A 23,708-nucleotide genomic window follows, 5' to 3' on the forward strand; every position below is an offset into this window, starting at 1 on the left:
CATTTCTAGTTTTTGGAACAGCTTCAAAAAGTAGGTGTTAACACTTCTTTAAATGTTTGGTAGAATTCCCCCTGGAAAGCTGTCAGGCCCTGGACTCTTGTTTTTTGAGAGAATTTTGACTACTAATTCAATTTCTTTACTGGTTATGGCTCTATTCAAATTTTCTATTTCTTCTTGTTTCACTTTTGGTGATTTATATGTTTCTACTAATTTGTCCACTTCTTCCAGGTTGCCTAATTTATTGGCATATAGTTGGTCATAATATCTCTTATTATTGTTTGTATTTCTGAAGTGTTGGTTGTGATCTCTCCTCTTTCATTCCTGATTTTATTTATTTTCCTTTTTCTTTTTATCAAACTGGCTAGAAGTTTATCAATTTTGTTAATTCTTTCAAAGAACCAGCTCCAGGTTACATTGATCTGTTCTGTTTTATATTTTATGTTATGTTATGTTATGTTATGTTATGTTATGTTATGTTATGTTATGTTATGTTATTGTATTTGGGGGGCAGCAGTATTGACTTCTGTTTTAATCTTTATTATTTCCTATTTCTTCTGCCAGTTTGGGGTTTTATTTGCTGCTCTTTTCTAGCTCTGTAGGGGTAAGGTTAGGTTGTGTATCTGGGACATTTCTTCCTTCTTTAGGAAGGCCTGGATTGCTATATACTTTCCTCTTCTGATCACCTTTGCTGCACATCAGAGGTTTTGGGCTATGGTGTTATCATTTTCATTGGCTTCCATGTACTTGTTAGTTTTCTCTTTAACTTCTTGGCTAACTCATTCATTCTTTAATAGAATGTTCCTTAATCTTCAAGTATTTGTTGTCTTTCCAATTTTTTTCTTGTAGTTGATTTCAAGTTTCACGGTGTTGTGGTCTGAAAATATGCACGGTATGATCTCAATTTGTACTTTTGTACTTGTTGGGGGCTGATTTGTATCCCAGTATGCAATCTCCTCTGGCGAATGTTCCACATGCACTTGAGAAGAATGTATTCTGCTGCTTTAGGATGAAATGTTCTGAATATATCTTTTAAGTCCATCTGGTTCAATCCGTCATTCAAAGACACTGTTTCATTGTTGATTTTCTGCTTAGATGATCTGTCCACTGCTTTAAGTGGGGAGTCGAAGTCCCCCACTATTATTGTCAATGAGTTTATCTTTGTAATTGTTTTATATATTTGGGTACCTCCACGTTGGGGGCATAAATGTTTACAATGGTTGGACTCTCTTGGTGTACAGACCCCTTAATTATGATATAATGCCCTTCTTCATCTCGTTACAGTCTTTATTTTAAAATATAGATTGCCTGATAGGAGTATGGCAACTCCAGCTTTCCTTTGGCAACCATTAATATGATAGATGGTTCTCCATCCTTTTATTTTCAATCTTAAGGTGTCTTTAGGTCTAAAGTGGTTCTCTTGTAAACAGCATATAGATGGATCTTGTTTTCTTATCCATCTATTACCCTATGTCTTTTGATTGGAGCGTTTAGTCCATTGACATTTAGAGTGAATACTGAAAGATACGAATTTATTGCCATTGTGTTGCCTGTAGAGTTGGAGTTTCTGGTGGTGTTCTCTGGTGCTTTCTAGTCTTTGTTGCTTTTGGTCTTTTTTGTTTTGTTTCATCTTTTCTCCCCTCAGAGACTCCCCTTTGAAATTTCTTGCAGGGCTGGTTGAGGGGTCACAAACTCCTTTAGTTTTTGTTTGTCTGGGAAACTCTTTATCTCTCCTTCCATTTTGAAAACAGCCTTGCTGAATAAAGAATTCTTGGCCGCATATTTTTTCCAATGCAGCATGTTTAATATATCCTGCCACTCTTTCTGGTATGCCATGTTTCTGTGGATAGGTCTGCTGTGAATCTGATCTGTCTTCCCTTATAGGTTAAGGACTTTTTTTCTTTGCTGCTTTCATGATTCTTTGTATATTTTGTAAATGTGACTATGATATGCCTTGTTGATGGTCCGTTTTTGTTGAATCTAATGGAAGTCTGTGCTTCCTGGATTTTGATGTCTGTGTCTTTCCCCAGGTTAGGAAAGCTTTCCACTATGAGTTGCTCACATAACCCTTCTACCCCTTTTTCTCTCTCTTCATCTTCTGGGACTCCTATGACTCAGATGTTATTCCTTTTTAATTAGTCACTTTGTTCTCTAATTCTTGTATCATGCTCCTTTGCCTTAGTTTCCCTCTTTTTTCCTGCTTCATTATTCTCCATAAGTTTGTCCTCTACACTGCTGATTCGCTACTCTGCTTCATCCATCCTTGCCACTGTGGCATACATTTGAGATTGCAGCTCAGTTACAACATTTTTTATTTCGCCCTGACTAGACTACTTATTTTATCTCCACACAAAGGGATGCTATGCTTTTTTCAACCCCAGTTAGTATTCTAGTATTTTTATGATTCTAAATGCGGGTTCAGACATCTTGTTGATATCTGTGTTAAGTCCCTGGCTATTTCTTCCTATTCTTTCTGTTGTGGTGAATTCCTTCTTTTTGTCATTTTGGAGGAAAAAAAAGAATTAATAAAAAATAAAATTAAAAAAATTCAAAACAATTCAAAAAAATCAAATAAAGGAAGCTAGATCTTACATGTATTTTCGTCTGGTTGTTGAAATAAGCTTGAAAGAATAGAGAAAAAAGGGATAGAAAATAAAAAAGACAAACCATTAAAAATTAATAGAAAGGTATACAATAAAATAGAATAAAATGAAATAAAGTAAAATAGAATAAACAATTCACAAAAAAATAAAAATATGGAGTATATAGTAAAAGAAATTTTAAAACTTTTTCATAAAAACAGATAATGAAAATAATTTTTTTCTCTTTTTGCACCCAAGAATAAGAAAAAAAAAGGACTCGATGGACCAGCGCATAGAATGAAATTACATTCAGTTTCCCCTAGAAATCTAACTATGAAGCACTTTATAGTCTGTGCACTAAGCAGGCAGAGGGACTTGTAGTGGTCTTGTAGAGCATGTTCTTGGAGGGCACAGTTGGGTAAGCGCTTGGTGTGATAGCTCCATTCTCCACTAAGTGGTACTGCTTAGGTTACTGGGGTGGATCAGTGTGTGCGCATGTGCGTGTGCAGGAGAGGTGAAAATGGCATCACGCAGCTTCCCAGTCTCTAACACCAGAATTCTGTGCTCTCACCAAGCAGTCATCAGGTATGCCTCCTTTGTCTCTGGTTTCCATCCACTCCCCGCTTCTACACTGTCTATGTCCATGCTGTCAGCCTGCCAGGCAGTACCTCTCTCCCAAATTTTATGTCAGAAGGGGCTGTGCTTCCAAACCCCTCACTTCTGAGAGCCCTGCAGTTTGGACCTGCTCTAACCTTCTGGGGGAGGGTCTCCCCGAGCAATGGCTGGCTGCTGGCTGCCTCCAGGAATGCTCATGCAACCGTGCCACTGCAGAGGTCCAGAGACTGCCACCAGGTGCCAGCCTGCCCTAGAAAAAGTACGCACGACTGTGTAGCAGTAGTGGTTCAGGGACTATGACAAATCACAACACACAAATGGCACCAGGCTTCACTGTAACCTAATGTCCTTGTTCCAACACCACCAAACGTGGCTATTCTCCAGGGTCCATTGGCACCTATGCCCATGGAGAGACCACATAGCCTCTACCAAATGCCCTTCAAGCAGGTGAACCGTTTCTCCCCATGTGCCCCGAGGACCTCGCTGCCTGTTAATGGGGATTCACCTTTCCTCGCCACCAAAGCTCCACCAGCTATTGAGCTTTGGAGTTTCCAACTCTGTGCTCCCCTGTTTCTAGAGTCCTAATAGTGCCGAAATCCTCTCCTTTCTCCCTTTCTTGTTCAATCCCTTGTGGATGTTTCCACTCTTTCTCTTTCTCTCCAGCTGCTCTTGGGGGGCATGCTTTTCCTGCACTCCCCCCATCTCTGTCCTTTCTCTGCAATAGCTCCCTACCCTCCATGGCTTCTCTCTCCCCCAGTTCACCTCTTCGTGCCTCATATCTGCTGAGTTCTGTGGCTCAAGTTATGCAGATTGTTCTGTTAATCCTCAGATCAATTTTCTAGGTGTGCAGGATGGTTTGGTGCTGATCTAGCTGCACTTCAAGGACGAGAGAAGCAGAGAACTTCCACCTGCTCCACCATCTTGGCCCCTCCCTAGTACACACTTTTAACTTACTATGGTCTATCTTCAAATAACAATAAATATTAAGGGATGCTAATAAAACTTCAAATAATATTAATGAAACTTCACATATAGCATGAAAGTCTTATAACACTGTACTTCCATTTCCACTGCTAAATTAAGAAAAAAGGACAAAGAGAAGAATAAACTCTAAAGTTAAAATCTCTTCTAAAAAAAAAAAGTATATGTTCTCTTATCATGCACAAAAATGGTATTAAGTTAGGTATACTGAAAGAGAATTCCAAGATACTGGAGATTCTGGGTCTTCACAGGCCCCTGTGCTCTTATGTACATCAGTAGGAACTGATTTCCATTTGTACGTTTATCTAACAGAATTCTAGTTATAAGTGAAGCGAGAGACAAGGAGATGGGGCAATTCCATGCCAGCATTTGTAAGCCTTTGGAGAGGAGTATGTGGAGTTCAATGCTCACAAAGCAGGTGAGTGTCTCTTAGAACAAAGACCACTGTGTAGCTGTGTGATATAAGTAATGAGTAAGTGGTGGACAGGGTGGGAAGAACACAGATGTAGGAAACACCATGGGGATTGCAGTGTGGGCTCTGACACTTTATAGGATAGCATCCCCTTTCTGCTTTAGTTTTCTAAGTAGAAGGGGGATGATGAGAGCAGAAGATGAGCAAAGGGCTACAAAAGTGCTCTGAACTGGTAAAGTTTATGTAAAACGTGTGGTACTACTTTAATAGAAAAACGCCAATCATTCACTATTAATGATTATCATTCGGTTAAACATTTGATGACTTTTTAAAGCACTATTTGCATGAAGGTAGGTAAACTTTAGAAGAGGGAGCAATGATGGGGGTGGTCATCAACACTGGTGGGTGGGGCAGGGAAGCCTGAAGGTAACCACGGCTCCCACCTGTCTTCACAGAGTTCTGACCACAGACGGTGTGGGCACGCAGCAGAACCACGTCAATGTCTGACAACACGCAGAGTCAGGGTAACACAGAGTGTGATCACCACAGTCAGGGTTGGGGCCTAGGTGCTGTGGGTGCACCTGGTCTGGAGGACCCACTGTGAGACCCCTGCTGTCAAGGAGACCAGGGCAGGGACAGGAGTAAAGGACACACTGTGCAGCAGAGGAGATCTTAACTCTTAGACGCCCTGAGCCTCGGCAGTGCAACTCCATATGTAGAGATGCCCATCTGAACAGAGTGCACTGTTCAGCCAGAAGGACGAAATGATTTTGTACTGTATCTTTTCAATTCTTAGCTTTTAAATTGTAATTTAAAGCCTATGTCCTAATATGAAAAGAAGAGTAACAATATTTTACAGTATTGTTGTCTTTAACAAACATTGTAAGTATTGTGACTTTTTACAAAAGAAGTTTTAGTAGATTATCAGAATCTGTCAAACAAATAAAAGTAATAATTCTCTTAAGAAAAGTCTTACTCCAATCATGTCAGACACAGTAAAGAAAATGTCAAGAACTGAACTATTTCCTAAATTACATTAAATCATATCACTTAATACAGAACTTGTCACATTCAAATGTAATAAAACATTTACTTTTTATCTTGAAAGAAATGGGATAGTACTGGACCCACAATTTTTGGTAAAACTCATTGGAAAGTAAATGTCAGAAACTATTTTACGGATCTTGTCTTGGTGAAGGTCAGCCTGGTCTCAGCGGAGTCTCATCAGACACCCGGACACATCTTGAGACACTCTCTGGGGTATAATATAAATATGCTTTGCACGACATACTTTCATCCTCGGAAAGAAGTTTAATCAATTTGTTTTCAATATCACTGTTTTTGAAATACTTTTTGGCAAATTACAAAAAGTATTTCAAAAACAGTGATATTTTAGAGGCTGCATATCTCAATTCCAAGTGTAACACACAAACCTTCATTTAATACATTAATGAAGATTGTTTACACCCTCAACTCACCGTAATGAAGAAGTCATCCGGCCCTGTGCTGTGCCAAGTGTGCAAACACTGAGTAGAGCTCAGTGAGCCAAAGAAGAGAAAGACTTGCTATCAAGAATGAAAAATCTATGACCTCGCGAAAAACACCATCCCTTGGTCCTACTCATGGGAAATGTTCACATAATAAAGCCCATTGAATTTTTTATCTTTCAATATGGTCTTAATGTAAGCCACATTATTATACAATTATAAAAAATATTTCATTTTTTCAAGTGTTTATGCCCAAATTCACCCAGATGGTTTACAGGCCAGGTATGCCGATTAACACCACATATGACCCCCTCGATTACCCCACTCCAGGCCCTAACCACCTCTTGCTAGGGTGACTACACAATAACGTATGTGGCATCCCTACTTCTGTTAACTCGTTTTGCAGTGTTACCAGTCAGCTACTCCAAAAGCAGCTTTTTACATAAAAAAGTTCTCTTAAAGTAACAGTAACAAAAACAACTAAAATTTAGAGGGTGCTTGCTCTAAAGTGCCAAGCACTTTACCTATGAGTCAATTTAATTTCCATACCAATCCCTTAGAGTAGGTACCATTATTATCCTTATTTGACAAATAAGAAAACTAAGTTTAGGGGCACCTGGGAGGCTCAGTGGGTTAAGCATCCGACTCTCGATTTCGGCTCAGGTCATGGTCTCATGGTTTGTGGGATGGAGCCCCCCGTGATGCGGAGCCTGCTTGGGATTCTCTGTCTCCCTCTCTCTCTGCTTCTGCCCTGCTGGCATGCGCGCACACGCCTTCTCTCCCTCTCTCTCAAAAGAATGAAATCATGCCATTTACAACAACGTGGATGGAACTGGAAAGTATTATGCTAAGTGAAAGAAGTCAGTCAGAGAAAGATAACATGTTTTCACTCATATGTGGAATTTGAGAAACTTAACAGAAGACAACGGGGGAAGGGAAGGGGAAAAAATGGTGTCAAATAGAGGGCGAGGCAAACCATAAGAGACTCTTAAAGACAGTGAACAAACAGGGTTGCAGGGGGGTGGGGTGGGTTGGAGGATGGGCTAGATGGGGGATGGGCACTGAGGAGGGGACTTGTTGGGATGAGCACTGGGTGTTGTATGTAAGTGATGAACCATGGGAAATCTACTCTCAAAACAAAGAGCTCACTATAAACTCTGTAGGTTAGCTAACTAGACAATAAATTATATTAGAAAATCATAATAAACTTAAAAAAAAAGTTTAGAGAGGCTTACGTGACTTGCCCACAGTCACACAGCTCCTAAGTGGCAGACAGACCTATTCCACAGGCCACATTCTTAGCCATTCTGTGTCATTATTTCTACATAAAAATACTCTTATTGCCTACAGATTTTAATCCCAACACCTTTTCTTCGGCTTTTTAAAAGCCTGAAGATCTGACCTAAGCTTAATTTTCTATACTCCACTGTACACGAGTCCCCCTGAACTCTGTTCTCTACTGTACAAGCGGTGTTCTGCCATCAGTGTTACTCTCCTCCTACACCTAATTCCACTGTAATTAAATGTAACACCATACATCTTGCCCTTAGGCAGCATGTAGTTGGATTTTAAAGAAATACACTCTCATGAAGATTAAAGTGTTGATAAATTTACATCTTTTACATTTATATGGAAGGGAGACCTGCCTGGGTTCATCTTGACTGTACAACTACTGGTGTAATAGTTAAGCATTTAATACCTGTGTGTCTCTGGTTAGGTCACTTAACACATTCTGCCTCAGGATCCTCACACTAGAATAATGTTAACAGTAGCACCACCTTGTATTGTTAATGTGGTGATTAATGAGCTAATTAACGGAAAGTTCTTCAAAGGTCTTAGAATCCCGTGTTTCCTTGAAATGGTAAGAAGCTTTCATGATAGGTGATGTATCTACTTTAAATTAAAAATCAATTAGATACAACTTCTAGTGTAACATACTATAGTATTTTGATTATGATTGATTCAAGTAGTTGTAGCAACGCCATCTTCTATGTTCAAATAGACCAGACTTTAAGTTGAGCATCAGGGTTTTCCCTATGTTAAGGGTAAACGGTGTCAGGGCGTGGGGGGAGAATCAGACTCTTTTCTAAGTTCCTATAGAACCCAGGGACATCTTCTCCAGATGCCAAGTTCTACAGGGTTTATGTTCTCCAAGTCACTAAAATAAACCTATGGCAGATACTCCAATCATTTTGTTTCTCCCTATGGATCTGTGATACATGGATTTTACTGACGTGTACATGTCTGTACGTACACACATACATACATGTTACACACATGCTAATTATTCAGCAAGAGACATGATTTCCCTTTCTTCTGCTAAAAGTACCTTGATTTTTCCACCAGATAACCATCCCTCCCTTACTTGCAGTATACACGTTAACAGATGAAGCTGAATCTATCTCCAGCTGCTGGGACGGGCATTCAGGCGAAGCCCTACCGATGAGAGCTTTGCAAATCCTGCCCAGAGAACAACCAAGGGACTACACAAGCCAATCATTTTGGATTACAGCTAATCCCAAGATTTTTGCTTGAGTTACCGGGAAAAAGGTTTCTTTTCTGTTGGACTTGGAGCTCAGAGGATAATAAGACTCAGACTGCCAGGATACCACCATGTACAGAGAACCTGCCCCAAAGTGAAATCAACACACATACATACATATATATACATACACACACACACACACACATAGACATACGCATACATATATACACATCCACTCATACATACACACATGCATATATACACACATACATATAAATGTACACATGCATACATACATACACATCCATCCATACACACATACATATATACACACACACACACACACATGCATACACACATACATATACACACACACACATGCATGCATAATACACACATACATACACATATACACACACACATGCATATACACATATATACACACCCATCCATACATGCATACACACACATGCATACATGCATACATACATATATATGTACACATGCATACATATACACACATCATATATACACACACATACATACATATATACACATCCACCCATATGTAGACACGTACATATATACACATACATATATACACACATACACACCCATCCATACTTACACACATACATATATACACACGCATGCACACATACATATATACACACATGCATATATACACATCCATCCATACGTATACACATACATATATACACACATACATATATACACACATGTGCATACACACCTACATGTATACACGCATGCATACATACACATACGTATACACACACATACATATACATATATCCATATGTACACGCACATGTACATATATACACACCCACCCATCCATACACACATACATATATATACATACATACATATACACATACACACATATATACACATACATACATATATATACACACATACGCATTCATATATACACATCCACACACACACACATACATATACAAACATACACACCTATGTGCATATATACACATACATACATATATACAAAAACACATGCACACATATACATGTGTGTATGTCTATGCACTCACATACGACGTGCCTAGACAGGTAGATAAACAACACAAGCTAAGATCCTAGTGACAATTTGAAGCCCCTGCCTCAAGCTGACTTCATGTTGGCCCCCCTGGAATCCTCCACTTATATCAGCCAATGAATTCCTACCTGGCTTAAGCTAGTTTGACTTGGATTTTCTATTACTATTAACTGTAAGACTTGACAAATGTATACATAATGGAACAGTCACTTTTTATAAGGAAATAAAAACACGTGTCCTTAAGTGGGCTTACCTTTTGGTTTAGTAAAGCGCTGGCCAGTTTCTGTACTTCTGAACTCAGTAAGGTGGTCCCTCTGATGACTTTGCTGAGAGCGGCAAGAGACTGGTGGACGGTCTGCACTAAGCGAATGGCATTGAACTGTTCCAGGACGATGAAGGACAGTACTGGAGACCCTTGTCGATCGTTAGGAGGACACACCTTCTGATGAATCAGGTTGGAGTTCTAAAAGAACAGTATGCCATGTCATCCTTCTGGAAACGTGGCATAAACTACTGACACCACAACACTTCACAAGGTACTAAGATCCTCTGTGGTCCCACTAGGTTTTGAAACCCTGGTGTCTTAAGGTGGCCGCATGTGTTACATGTGGAACCACACAGGAAAGGGGGTAGGCAGGGGTCTGGGGGAGCCACACTTAGCAGCAGTGGTCCGCATAGCAGCAAGAATGGGGATCGATGGCCCCTCTGAGCCAATGCAGAGAGCACAGTACAGCTACACTACGAATACACAGAGAAGAAATCACGCTTTCAAACAAATGTGAATGGATATTTAATTCAAATACGTATGAGCTAAAATCACCATGAATAAATTACAACATCCAAACAGCATAATTTGTGGTGAAACTACTGAGGGATTACAGTTATATCTTTAGTCAGCTGATTATTTTAGGGAAAGCCTTTTTCTAATGACTAAATACATTTGAGTAAATTGTGTTCCTTTGAAGAATGGCTTTGACATTTTAAAGTTCATCTTGTCATTAAAAAGCTAAGTGTATTCAGAGAAAATCATTATGTGATTATGGAGCTGCTGGGGGAAATGGTTATGGATACTTTAAATCTTAACTATGAAGCAAGGATTATCTTTTAGACAAGGAAACCTACCCTAACTGGGCACAAAATAGGTGCAAATCCAGGATTTTGTATTTTAACTGAAATAATTTTCTAACTAGGATACTATATTAGACTTAAGTAAAATGACACACGAAGTAGTATTTTGTTTTTAACAGAGATTTTAGAAGATGGTTCTCTCTCAGAGTATTTTTGTCACCCATGGAAATTCTAGCATTGACTACGCCAAAGGTTAGCAATTTTTCCCACAAAGGTCCAGAGAGCAAACACACCAGGCTTTGTGGGTCCTAAGTTCTCTGTCATAATTACTCAACTATGCTGTTGTGGTGTCGAAGTGGCCACAGACAGCACAGAAATGAAAAGACAAGGCAGGGTTTCAATAAAACTATTTCCAGAAAATGAGGGCAGGTGTGTCCCTTGGGTGGTACTTTGCCAGGCTCTAGGGGACATTATCACTGACTCATGCATTGGTCTATGTGACATCAAGGTCCTCTGAGATATGTGACTTGATGACACTGGTAAGACTGCAGTCTCTTGTACGTTTATCCGCGGTGTATACAACAATGACCAACAAGTGCACAGAGGCGGTGGTTTCTCCTGGTCACATGGCCATGTCTTTGTCCAACATACTTTTTCTAGGATAAGGAAGATATTAAAAGACTCAACATACAATCATTTTAAAGAGCCAAAAAACAAACTAGAAACAGACACAACAGATAGGTAGTTCTATAAAGGTTACAGAAAAGGGGGTAATATCTTCATTTCCATGCAGTAGTAAGTTCACTTTCATCCTCTGGTAATTCTTCATTCTTCTCTAGATAACTATTTCCTAAAATCTTTCTGGGGCAGAAACCACCTTTCCTGAGTCTTAATCCCTATGATTAAGCCCAAACCAAGAGTTTACTCAATTCAAAAACAGAAATGAGTGTGTCACTTAAGGTTTCAGTTAAGGGAGTGCTTCATTCTTGCGATCACGGGGAGGCTCGGGGAGAGCACACGGCTAACAAGAGACACTCCAGGGCCACGCAGATCCCACTGGGCCTCCGGATAAGAGACAATGGTTTCTTTCCAGCAGCCGGAAACTAAGAGACCCCAAGGTAGAGTAGAGAACAGGTGCAGTGGTTCTGGGACAACAGGGGGACGGCTCTTTCTGTCTGTCTGTCTGTCTCTCTCTCTCTCTCTCTCTCTCTCTCACACACACACACACACACACACACACGTGTAACACATATATAAACGCGTTCCTAATCAGACACACATAGGTAACACGTACATGTAATCTATATACAAACCCATTCCTAAATAGACACACGTATGTACTGCATACATATAATGCATATAAGTATAAATGCATTCTTAATGAGAAGGGCAAAAGTTTGACATTCCTGGAAGAAACTATGTCTCTCCAGAAGTGGATTTCTGACAAGACTGTGGAAGGGAAAGGGGAGGAAGGGAACAAAAAAGGAAATAAAATAGGACTAAGTTCTAAGAGGAAGTTCAAGGGCAGAAAGAACCGACAGCCCATTACCAGGTCAGATGGCTGCTCTGTCATTTCATTTCACTGGTCAAACACAGCTTTACTAAACGTGGTAACGACTGACTATTCCTAGGATCTATGCCAAGGTCCTGAATGAACCAAAGGAATCCAAACCAGCCATGTTTGTTATTTATTTAGTTTTAATTTTTTTTAAAGTTTATTTATTTTTGAGAGAGAGAGACAGACCATGAATGGGGGAGGGGCAGAGAGAGAGCGAGACACAGAATCCAAAGCAGGCTCCAGGCTCTGAGATGTCAGCACAGAGCCCGACGCAAGGCTCGAACTCACAGACCGCGAGATCATGACCTGAGCTAAAGTCGGACGCTCAACTGAATGAACCACCCAGGCGCCCCCAAACCAGCCACGGTCTTTTTTTTTTCAATATAGGAAATTTATTATCAAATTGGATTCCATACAACACCCAGTGCTCATCCCAAAAGGTGCCCTCCTCAATACCCATCACCCACCCTCTCCTCCCTCCCACCCCCCGTCAACCCTCAGTTTGTTCTCGGTTTTTAAGAGTCTCTTATGCTTTGTCTCTCTCTCACTCTAACCTTTTTTTTCTTTTTCCTTCCCCTCCCCCGTGGGTTTCTGTTATGTTTCTCAGGATCCACATAAGAGTGAAAACATATGGTATCTGTCTTTCTCTGTATGGCTTATTTCACTTAGCATCACACTCTCCAGTTCCATCCACATTGCTACAAAGGGCCATATTTCGTTCTTTCTCATTGCCACATAGTATTCCATTGTGTATATAAACCACAATTTCTTTATCCATTCATCAGTTGATGGACATTTAGGCTCTTTCCATAATTTGGCTATTGTGGAGAGTGCTGCTGTAAACATTGGGGTACAAGTGCCCCTATGCATCAGTACTCCTGTATCCCTTGGGTAAATTCCTAGCAGTGCTACTGCTGGGTCATAGGGTAGGTCTATTTTTAATTTTCTGAGGAACCTCCACACTGCTTTCCAGAGTGGCTGCACCAATTTGCATTCCCACCAACAGTGCAAGAGGGTTCCCATTTCTCCACATCCTCTCCAGCATCTATAGTCTCCTGATTTGTTCATTTTGGCCACTCTGACTGGTGTGAGGTGATATCTGAGTGTGGTTTTGATTTGTATTTCCCTGATGAGGAGCAACGTTGAGCATCTTTTCATGTGCCTGTTGGCCACCCGGATGTCTTCTTTAGAAAAGTGTCTATTCATGTTTTCTGCCCATTTCTTCACTGGGTTATTTGTTTTTCGGGTGTGGAGTTTGGTGAGCTCTTTATAGATTTTGGATACTAGCCCTTTGTCTGATATGTCATTTGCAAATATCTTTTCCCATTCCATTGGTTGCCTTTTAGTTTTGTTGATTGTTTCCTTTGCTGTGCAGAAGCTTTTTATCTTCATAAGGTCCCAGTAATTCATTTTTGCTTTTAATTCCCTTGCCTTTGGGGATGTGTTGAGTAAGAGATTGCTACGGCTGAAGTCAGAGAGGTCTTTTCCTGCTTTCTCCTCTAGGGTTTTGATGGTTTCCCGTCTCACATTCAGGTCCTTTATCCATTATGAGTTTATTTTTGTGAATGGTGTGAGAAAGTGGTCTAGTTTCAACCTTCTGCATGTTGCTGTCCAGTTCTCCCAGCACCATTTGTTAAAGAGACTGTCTTTTTTCCATTGGATGTTCTTTCCTGCTTTGTCAAAGATTAGTTGGCCATATGTTTGTGGGTCTAGTTCTGGGGTTTCTATTCTATTCCATTGGTCTATGTGTCTGTTTTTGTGCCAATACCATGCTGTCTTGATGATGACAGCTTTGTAGTAGAGGCTAAAGTTGGGGATTGTGATGTCTCCTGCTTTGGTCTTCTTCTTCAAAATTACTTTGGATATTCGGGGCCTTTTGTGGTTCCATATGAATTTTAGGACTGCTTGTTCTAGTTTCGAGAAGAATCCTGGTGCAATTTTGATTGGGATTGCATGGAATGTGTAGATAGCTTTGGTTAGTATTGACATTTTGACACTATTTATTCTTCCAATCCATGAGCAGGGAATGTCTTTCCATTTCTTTATATCTTCTTCAATTACCTTCATAAGCTTTCTATAGTTTTCAGCATACAGATCTTTTACGTCTTTGGTTAGATTTATTCCTAGGTATTTTATGCTTCTTGGTGCAACTGTGAATGGGATCAGTTTCTTTATTTGTCTTTCTGTTGCTTCATTGTTAGTGTATAAGAATGCAACTGATTTCTGTACATTGATTTGTATCCTGCGACTTTGCTGGATTCATGTATCAGTTCTAGCAGACTTTTGGTGGAGTCTGTCAGATTTCCCATGTATAGTATCATGTCATCTGCCAAAAGCGAAAGCTTGACTTCATCTTTGCCAATTTTGATGCCTTTGATTTCCTTTTGTTGTCTGATTGCTGATGCTAGAACTTCCAACACTATGTTAAACAACAGCGGTGAGAGTGGGCATCCCTGTCGTGTTCCTGATCTCAGGGAAAAAGCTCTCAGTTTTTCCCCATGGAGGATGATGTTAGCTGTGGGCTTTTCATAAATGGCTTTTATGATGTTTAAGTATGTTCCTTCTATCCTGACTTTCCCAAGGGTTTTTATTAAGAAAGGGTGCTGAATTTTGTCAAATGCCTTTTCTGCCTCGATTGACAGGATCATATGGTTCTTCTCTTTTCTGTTATTAACGTGATGTATCACGTTGATTGATTTGCGAATGTTGAACCAGCCCTGCATCCCAGGAATGAATCCCACTTGATCATGGTGAATAATTCTTTTTATATGCTGTTGAATTCGATTTGCTAGTATCTTATTGAGAATTTTTGCATCCATATTCATCAGGGATATTGTCCTGTAGTTCTTTTTTACTGGGTCTCTGTCTGGATTAGTAATCAAAGTAATACTGGCTTCATAGAATGAGTCTGGAAGTTTTCCTTCCCTTTCTATTTCTTGGAATAGCTTGAGAAGAATAGGTACTATCTCTGCTTTAAATGTCTGGTAGAACTCCCCTGGGAAGCCATCTGGTCCTGGACTCTTATTTGTTGGGAAATTTTTGATAACCCATTCCATTTCTTCGCTGGTTATGGGTCTGTTCAAACTTTCTATTTCCTCCAGATCGAGTTTTAGAAGAGTATGGGTGTTTAGGAATTTGTCCATTTCTTCCAGGTTGTCCAGTTTGTTGGCATATAATTTTTCATAGTATTCCCTGATAATTGTTTGTATCTCTGAGAGATTGGTTGTAATAATTCCATTTTCATTCATGATTTTATCTATTTGGGTCCTCTGCCTTTTCTTCTTGAGAAGCCTGGCTAGAGGTTTGTCAATTTTGTTTATTTTTTCAAAAAACCAATCTTGGTTTCGTTGATCTGCTCTCCAATTTTTTTAGATTCTATATTGTTTGTTTCTGCTCTGATCTTTATTATTTCTCTTCTTCTGCTGGGTTTAGGCTGCCTTTGCTGCTCTGCTTCTATTTCCTTTAGGTGTGCTGTTAGATTTTGTATTTGGGATTTTTCTTGTTTCTTGAGATAGGCCTGGATTGCAATGTATTTTCCTCTCAGGACTGCCTTCGCTGCATCCCAAAGCGTTTGGATTGTTGTATTTTCATTTTCATCTGTTTCCATATATTTTTAAATTTCTTCTTTAATTGCCTGGTTGACCCACTCATTCTTTAGTAGGGTGTTCTTTAACCTCCATGCTTTTGGAGGTTTTCCAGACTTTTTCCTGTGGTTGATTTCAAGCTTCATAGCATTGTGGTCTGAAAGTATGCATGGTATGATTTCAATTCTTGTATACTTATGAAGGGCTGTTTTGTGACCCACTATGTGATCTATCTTGGAGAATGTTCCATGTGCACTCGAGAAGAAAGTATATTCTGTTGCTTTGGGATGCAGAGTTCTAAATATATCTGTCAAGTCCATCTGGTCCAATGTATCATTCAGGGCCCTTGTTTCTTTATTGACCGTGTGTCTAGATGATCTATCCATTGCTGTAAGTGGAGTGTTAAAGTCCCCTGCAATTACCACATTCTTATCAATAAGGTTGCTTATGTTTATGAGTAATTGTTTTATATATTTTGGGGGCTCCCGTATTCGGCGCATAGACATTTATAATTGTTAGCTCTTCCTGATGGATAGACCCTGTAATTATTATATAATGCCCTTCTTCATCTCTTGTTACAGCCTTTAATTTAAAGTCTGGTTTGTCTGATATAAGTATGGCTACTCCAGCTTTCTTTTGGCTTCCAGTAGCATGATAAATAGTTCTCCATCCCCTTACTCTCAATCTGAAGGTGTCCTCAGGTCTAAAATGAGTCTCTTGTAGACAGCAAATAGATGGGTCTTGTTTTTTTATACATTCTGATACCATGTGTCTTTTGGTTGGCGCCTTTAGTCCATTTATATTCAGTGTTATTATAGAAAGATATGGGTTTAGAGTCATTGTGATGTCTATGTTTTATGCTTGTAGCGATGTCTCTGGTACTTTGTCTTACAGGAGCCCCCTTAGGATCTCTTGTAGGGCTGGTTTAGTGGTGATGAATTCCTTCAGTTTTTGTTTGTTTGGGAAGAGCTTTATCTCTCCTTCTATTCTAAATGACAGACTTGCTGGATAAAGGATTCTCGGCTGCATATTTTTTTCTGTGCATCACATTGAAGATCTCCTGCCATTTCTTTCTGGCCTGCCAAGTTTCAGAAGAGAGATCAGTCACAAGTCTTATAGGTCTCCCTTTATATGTTAGGGCACGTCTATCCCTCGCTGCTTTCAGAATTTTCTCTTTATCCTTGTATTTTTCCAGTTTCAGTACGGTATGTCGTGCAGAAGATCGATTCAAGTTACGTCTGAAGGGAGTTCTCTGTGCCTCTTGGATTTCAATGCCTTTTTCCTTCCTCAGATCAAGGAAGTTCTCAGCTATTATTTCTTCAAGTACACCTTCAGCACCTTTCCCTCTCTCTTCCTCCTCTGGAATACCAATTATGCAAATATTATTTGTCTTTAGTGCATCACTTAGTTCTCTAATTTTCCCCTCATACTCCTGGATTTTTTTATCTCTCTTTTTCTCAGCTTCCTCTTTTTCCATAATTTTATCTTCTAGTTCACCTATTCTCTCCTCTGCCTCTTCAATCCGAGCTGTGGTCATTTCCATTTTATTTTGCATCTCATTTAAAGCGTTTTTCAGCTCCTCCTGACTGTTCCTTAGTCCCTTGATGTCTATAGCAATAGATTCTCTGCTGTCCTCTATACTGTTTTCAAGCCCAGCGATTAATTTTATGACTATTATTCTAAATTCACTTTCTGTTATATTATTTAAATCCTTTTTGATCAGTTCATTAGCTGTTGTTATTTTCTGGAGATTCTTGTGAGGGGAATTCTTCCGTTTGGTCATTTTGGATATTCCCTGGAGTGGTGCGGACCTGCAGGGCCCTTCCCCTGTGCTGTGGTGTATAACTGGAGTTGGTGGGCGGGGCCACAGTCAGACCTGATGTCTGCCCCCAGCCCACCGCTGGGGCCACAGTCAGACTGGTGTGTGCCTTCTCTTCCCCTCTCCTAGGGGCGGGATTCACTGTGGGGTGGCGTGGCCCGTCTGGGCTACTTGCACACTGCCAGGCTTGTGGTGCTGGGGATCTCGCGTATTAACTGGGGTGGGTAGGCAAGGTGCACGGGGGCGGGAGGGGCAGGCTTAGCTCGCTTCTCCTTAGGCGATCCACTTCAGGAGGGACCCTGTGGCAGCGGGAGGGAGTCAGACCCGCTGCCGGAGGGGTGGCTCCACAGAAGCACAGCCTTGGGTGTTTGCACGGAGCGAGCAAGTTCACTGGCAGGAACTGGTTCCCTTTGGGATTTTGGCTGGGGGATGGGTGAGGGAGATGGCGCTGGTGAGCGCCTTTGTTCCCGCCAAACTGAGCGCTGTCATCCGGGGGCTCAGCTACTCTCCCTCCCTTTGTCCTCCATCCTTCCCACTCTCTGAGCAGAGCTGTTAACTTATAACCTCCCAGATGTTAAGTCCCGCTTGCTGTCAGAACACACTCCAGCGGGCCCCTCCGCTTTTGCCAGCCAGACTCGGGGGCTCTGCTTCAGCCACGTCTTAATGCTCATTTCATTTAGTTTAGATCCATTTAGTTTCATTTAGTTCAGTTACGATTAGTTACAATTATTATTAATGGAGCAAGCAGAGCTCAACCAGGACAGGTGGGTGTCATCACCCAATAAACTGCTGAAGAACTAAAGTACACGGGCAGCCTCGGTAGTGACACTGACAGCAAGCAAGGCCAAGGCTGAACAACAAGGGAGGGGAGCAGCTGTTACATCTTCTGAGAAGAAAACGACGGGAAGCTAGGGAGAGCTAACATAAAAAAAAAAAAAAAAAAAAAAAAAAAAAGAAAGGAGTTTTTGTTTCAGGTATAAATTATTTGCTAATTTCCTAATGCCTTGAAAATGTCATAGTTTTTTTTTTTTTAACGTTTATCTATTTTTGAGACAGAGAGAGACAGAGCATGAATGGGGGAGGGTCAGAGAGAGGGAGACACAGAATTTGAAACAGGCTCCAGGCTCTAACCTGTCAGCACAGAGCCCGACGCGGGGCTTGAACTCACGAACCGCAAGATCATGACCTGAGCCAAAGTCGGACGCTTAACCGACTGAGCCACCCAGGCGCCTTGAAGATGTCATAGCTTTTATGTACCAACCAAAGATGTCCACAAAAGCAAACCCAGCAGCAGTCCCAGGGAGGAAGGCACTGGCGGATGTCGCTGTGAATGGCCCTTTCCCCACTGTCCTTACCCCTAGGTTCCCTGACAGCCATTTTCACATCAAACGTGGGTATGCACAATAACGTGGTACGTGTTTTTTGAAAAACCATTTGTCCCTTGTACAAAACAGAACATTAACAAGACCGTATTGACTCCTAGGCAAGAATCTTTCACAGGCGATCTGCCCCGTGACTGCGCCAGGGGAACGCAGCAGACAAGGAAAGGATGACAGAGCCACAAGTCGCACACTGAGAGACTGAACGCAGACCACGGTATCGAAGGACAGGAATGACTAACATTCTAGCATAGGGACTATGTGCCAGGCGCACCATGACTTTCCATGTGAAGTTATCTTGTTACATACTAACAGTTTCAGCAATTCAAAAAGCAGAGAGAGAAGAGTGGATTCCCAACGAGGAAAAAACGTCACTGGATCTGAAAATCTCTAACTGGCTGAGCAGTCTTTTCTTCCACGCCCTCCTCAAAATGAGGTATTTTTTCACGACAACAAAATGCTTTGGTTTGCTGATGTGCATGACAGACTGTCAGAAACACAAGACAGCACAAGATGCTGGTGTGAGTGCGCGTTGTTTCCAAGTCTGAGAAAAGCCAACATCCTAACGCAGCAAGTGAACTGGTTCATGACTTTCAGAGTAAATGGAGCACTGAGGTTTCAACAGTCAGGGCACAGAGCCAGTGAGAAACCATTCCAACACTGAATGCATTACTTAACAGAGAAGGACAGTCCACAAAGTGCAGTCACTTACAGGACACATACACATGGTTTTTGCAACCGCTCAAAGTAAGAAATAAAGAATTTCAGCTTCTATTTTCTGCCGTAAACAACTATGTTGAATAAAATATTAAAGCATGTTCTTCCACACACCCAAAAACAACCTTGAGAGAAGGAAGAATTATTCAAACAACAAAGTGCTGAGTATTCAATTTTCATCTTTATTAATTTCATCCCGAATGCAAACACAAGGTATTCTGGATTAGAGATATCACTTACTAATTATCTCACAATAAGAAATAAGTGTGCTGTTACTGTCCTTGTACCTTGACAAAGGCCTTCCTTTTGGGGTGGCCAGGTGAGCCAGACGCCCCTGGGTGAGGTACACAGGGGACGGGAGACCGGTCATGCTCTGCTTCTACAGACTTCCTCTTCCCCTCCAAAGACGGAGTTCTAGGAGATGCAACGGGCTTGAATTCTAACCAACACTGTGGTGTGCAAATAAAATCTCTCCAGGAGCCAAGTGATCTAAGAGATGACTCAGTTTTGGGCTTTATCCCTTTTGACCTTTAAAAACCCAGAGAGATAATGCTCTGGTCTCTCCAGCATCTTGGGGCTTAGGAACTGATTCAAGGTCTAACCTGTGGTCCTCTCAGAGAAATAAGAGAGGTTTTATTATCCCTTCTGTTCAGAGCAATTTTGTAGACAAATGTCTACAAAGCTAAATCTCATGGTATGTGAAATAAGAATCGGGCTCTTTTTGGGGTGACACGGAGAAATCTAGAAAGGGTTTTTTATGCGCCGGCACTGCAAGTGAGACAACGACAAGCAGGGCCCTGAGGTCACTGGGGCTGGTGACCCTGAGCTTTCACATTCATAATCACGGGTTGTGAGACCAGACATGAGGTCCACTATCTGGTCAATGGAGAGGATAAAAGACGCCCCCCCCCCCCATTAAAATCCTGAATGATTACACTTTCAGCAGAAGAGTCAAAGAGAAATAAACTGCCTTCACCTGTGCCCCAAGGACTATGAGGGAAAGTGCGTATCAAAATTTGGTAGTAACTGTGGAGTGGTGAGTGTGTATGTAGGACTCTCTCCTCAAAAAATAATTGTCACAGTTGGAACTTTAACATTAGTTTGTATGCACGACTTTGGAGGTTGTAATGAACTTCAAGAGGATAATTTAATTTGTATAGTTCCAGATTAGAGGTATCTCAAAGTATTTGAAGGGTGCATGATGCTGACCCAACCTAAACCAAACCCTAAGCCTACATTCTAAACTGAATGGTTCAATACGTTTTAATTCCAGGCTACAAATAGCTCCTTTGTAAGTCATGTTACCAAAATAATTACATGTCACGGCTTAACAAAAACCCAAATACTATATAAGTAAATAAGGCACTGCCATCAAATTATCATATACAATGTAGAGAAGAATCAAATCCACAAAGACTTCAGATACAGGAATAATCACAACAAACCATAAAGCAATTATGGTAAATGTTTCTAGAACTGACAGAGATTCTTAAAATAAACAAGAACATCTGGAAAAGAAACAAACTTTTAAAAATTAAAAATTATTGGGGTGCCTGGGTGGCTCAGTCAGTTAAGCTTCCAACTTCAGCTCAGGTCATGATCTCATGGTTCATGGGTTCGAGCCCTGCATCAGCCTCTGTTTTGAGAGCCTGGAGCCTGCTTCAGATTCTGTGTCTCCTTCTCTCTCTGTCCCTCCCCTGCTCGCGCTCTGTCTCTCTCTCAATAATAAATAAGCGTTAAAAGATGTTATTAAATAAAAATAGTAAGGGTTAAAATGTAAAACTTCCATACTAGATTACATCTGACTGAGTAGAGAGGGAGTGGACCGGAAGACACATGGGTAGAGTTTATTAAGAATGTATCACAAGGACACCAGGAAGTGGGAAGTAAGAGAACTAAGACACACGGTGAGTAAAGAGAAGAGGGTGGGCCGACTCCTGACTCAGGTTCCAGAAGAGGAGGAGGAGAGCAGAGTGAAGAGTCCAACTGACCTTGCCCACAGATGAACAGGAGCAATCTAAATTCAAAAGCCCATTAAATCTTAAGCAAGATTTCAAAATGAATGAATTAAAGAGAGAAAGAAAACAAATCCATGCTGAGTCTCAGTAAAACTGCAGAAAACCAAGGCAAAGAGATCTTAAAAGCAGTATGAAAGTAAACATAAATCAAAGGAGCAAAAATGGACTTCTTAGCAGCAAAAGCAGAGAGCAGAAAAGAGCAGAATCATCTCACTGTACCTTCAATATAATGAGACAGTAACTGTTAATATGGAAAAATAAACATTTGAAAACAGAGGACGGGGCGCCTGGTGGCTCAGTTGGTTGAATGTCCAACTTCGGCTCAGGTCGTGATCTCACAGCTTGTGAGTTCAGGCCCCGCGTCGGGCTCTGTGCTGACAGCTCGGAACCCCAGAGCCTGCTTCGGATTCTGTGTCTCCCTCTCTCTGCCCCTCCCCTGCTCATGCTCGGTCTCTCTCTCAGAAGTAAACAAACATTTAAAAGATATATAAAAACAGAGGATACATTAAAGGCATTTTCAGAGAAATAAGGATGCAAAGAGTTTCCCACCAAAGGACTCCTGTGACTTCAGGAAGAAGGGGAGGACAGTCACCCGAAATGTCCTGGAGGCAGGAAGGAGTACAGGACAGTGAAGGCATGGGACCCGGTCAGAACAAGCATGAATTGGAAACAACAGCCAAGACTTAAACACGTAACAGTAACTCCATGAGGCTGGGGTTGTGTATAATGTTCTCAGCTTCTTCAATTCTCTTCCATATAAGTAAATATATTTACATTAACTTTGATAAGCTAAGTTGGTACGATAAACTAACTAGGATGCCACTAAAAAGGTAGAAAGCATGTACAATTTGTAAACTGTGAGAGAAAGATATCAGAGAAAACAATCAGTCCAAAGGAAGATTAACAAAGGAATGAAAAGAAGAAAAATACAAGACATAATAATACAAAGTAATCCAAAGTAATATTAAATAGATGAAATGATCCACTTAAAGATCACAAAAAGACCACCTATGGGCTCTTTGTATGATGCACACATATAAAAAGGTCCGAAAGCTGAGAATAGAAGTATGAAATAAGATAGAGCTAACCAAGAATAATTAAAAGAAGGTTCATGCAGACTTACTAATATCAGAAGAAAAACACTTTAAGAGTTACAGAAAAGTTTAACCTATCAAGAGATAGTGTTCTGATTTTACATAACTCAAAAAGTGACAGTAAAAAACCATTTTATAAATGTATGAGTCGTGAACAAAACACTTAAAAAACTTAATTTTGGGGTGCCTGGGTGGCTCAGTCGGTTAAGCGATTAACTCCGGTGCGGTCAGTTCGAGCCCCATATGGGGTTTTGTGCTGATGGCTCAGAGCCTGGAGCCTGCTTCAGATTCTGTGACTCCCTCTCTCTCTGCCCCTTCCCTGCTCATGCTCTTTCTCTCTCAAAAATAAACATTAAAAAAAAAGTTAAAAAACTTAACATAATTTCAACATGGCAGTCAACCACAGCAGAACACATATTCTTTTCAAAGACAACACAAAATAAATGTTTCATAATGATATAATGGGCCATAAAGCAAGTCTCAACAAGTTTCAAAGATACGTGTCATAGGACAGCATTCTCTGATCACAAAGAGTAGAAATCTGCGACTAAAAGTAACCAGGAAAGCCACTTATGAATAAAAACGCATGAAAGAAGTAGAAATCATAACACAACTTAGAAACTGTTTAAAAGTGAGTAGCAATGAAAACATAAAAGTAAAAAATTGAGGGGTACAGTTGCAAGAGTGTTTAAATTAGGAATAGGAGGAGGGGGATCACTGAAGCAAACACCCAGTCAAGAAGCAAACACAACAGAAGGAAGAACGAACGAAGAGCATGCCTGGCTTGTGGAGGGAGGTTGTTTCTCAGCTCCCATCCGCCCACTTTGCTTT

The 23,708-nt window shown here is 40.7% G+C and overlaps 1 protein-coding gene across 5 annotated transcripts in view; it reads right to left on the bottom strand.

Annotated features, from left to right (window-relative positions):
* The window catches only part of DYNC2H1 (dynein cytoplasmic 2 heavy chain 1), a 343,887-nt gene that overhangs the window by 74,126 nt on the left and 246,053 nt on the right, over nt 1-23,708 (bottom strand). For all 5 annotated transcript variants that reach the window (XM_078432668.2, XM_078432669.2, XM_078432667.2 and 2 more), the window contains one exon: nt 9,894-10,103. In XM_078432668.2, coding sequence (XP_078288794.2) covers nt 9,894-10,103 — 210 coding nt within the window. The remainder of the gene's footprint in view (nt 1-9,893; nt 10,104-23,708) is intronic.

Source organism: Panthera onca, chromosome D1 (assembly GCF_046562875.1).
Source record: "Panthera onca isolate mPanOnc1 chromosome D1, mPanOnc1 haplotype 2, whole genome shotgun sequence".
Classification (NCBI taxonomy): Eukaryota; Metazoa; Chordata; class Mammalia; order Carnivora; family Felidae; genus Panthera; species Panthera onca.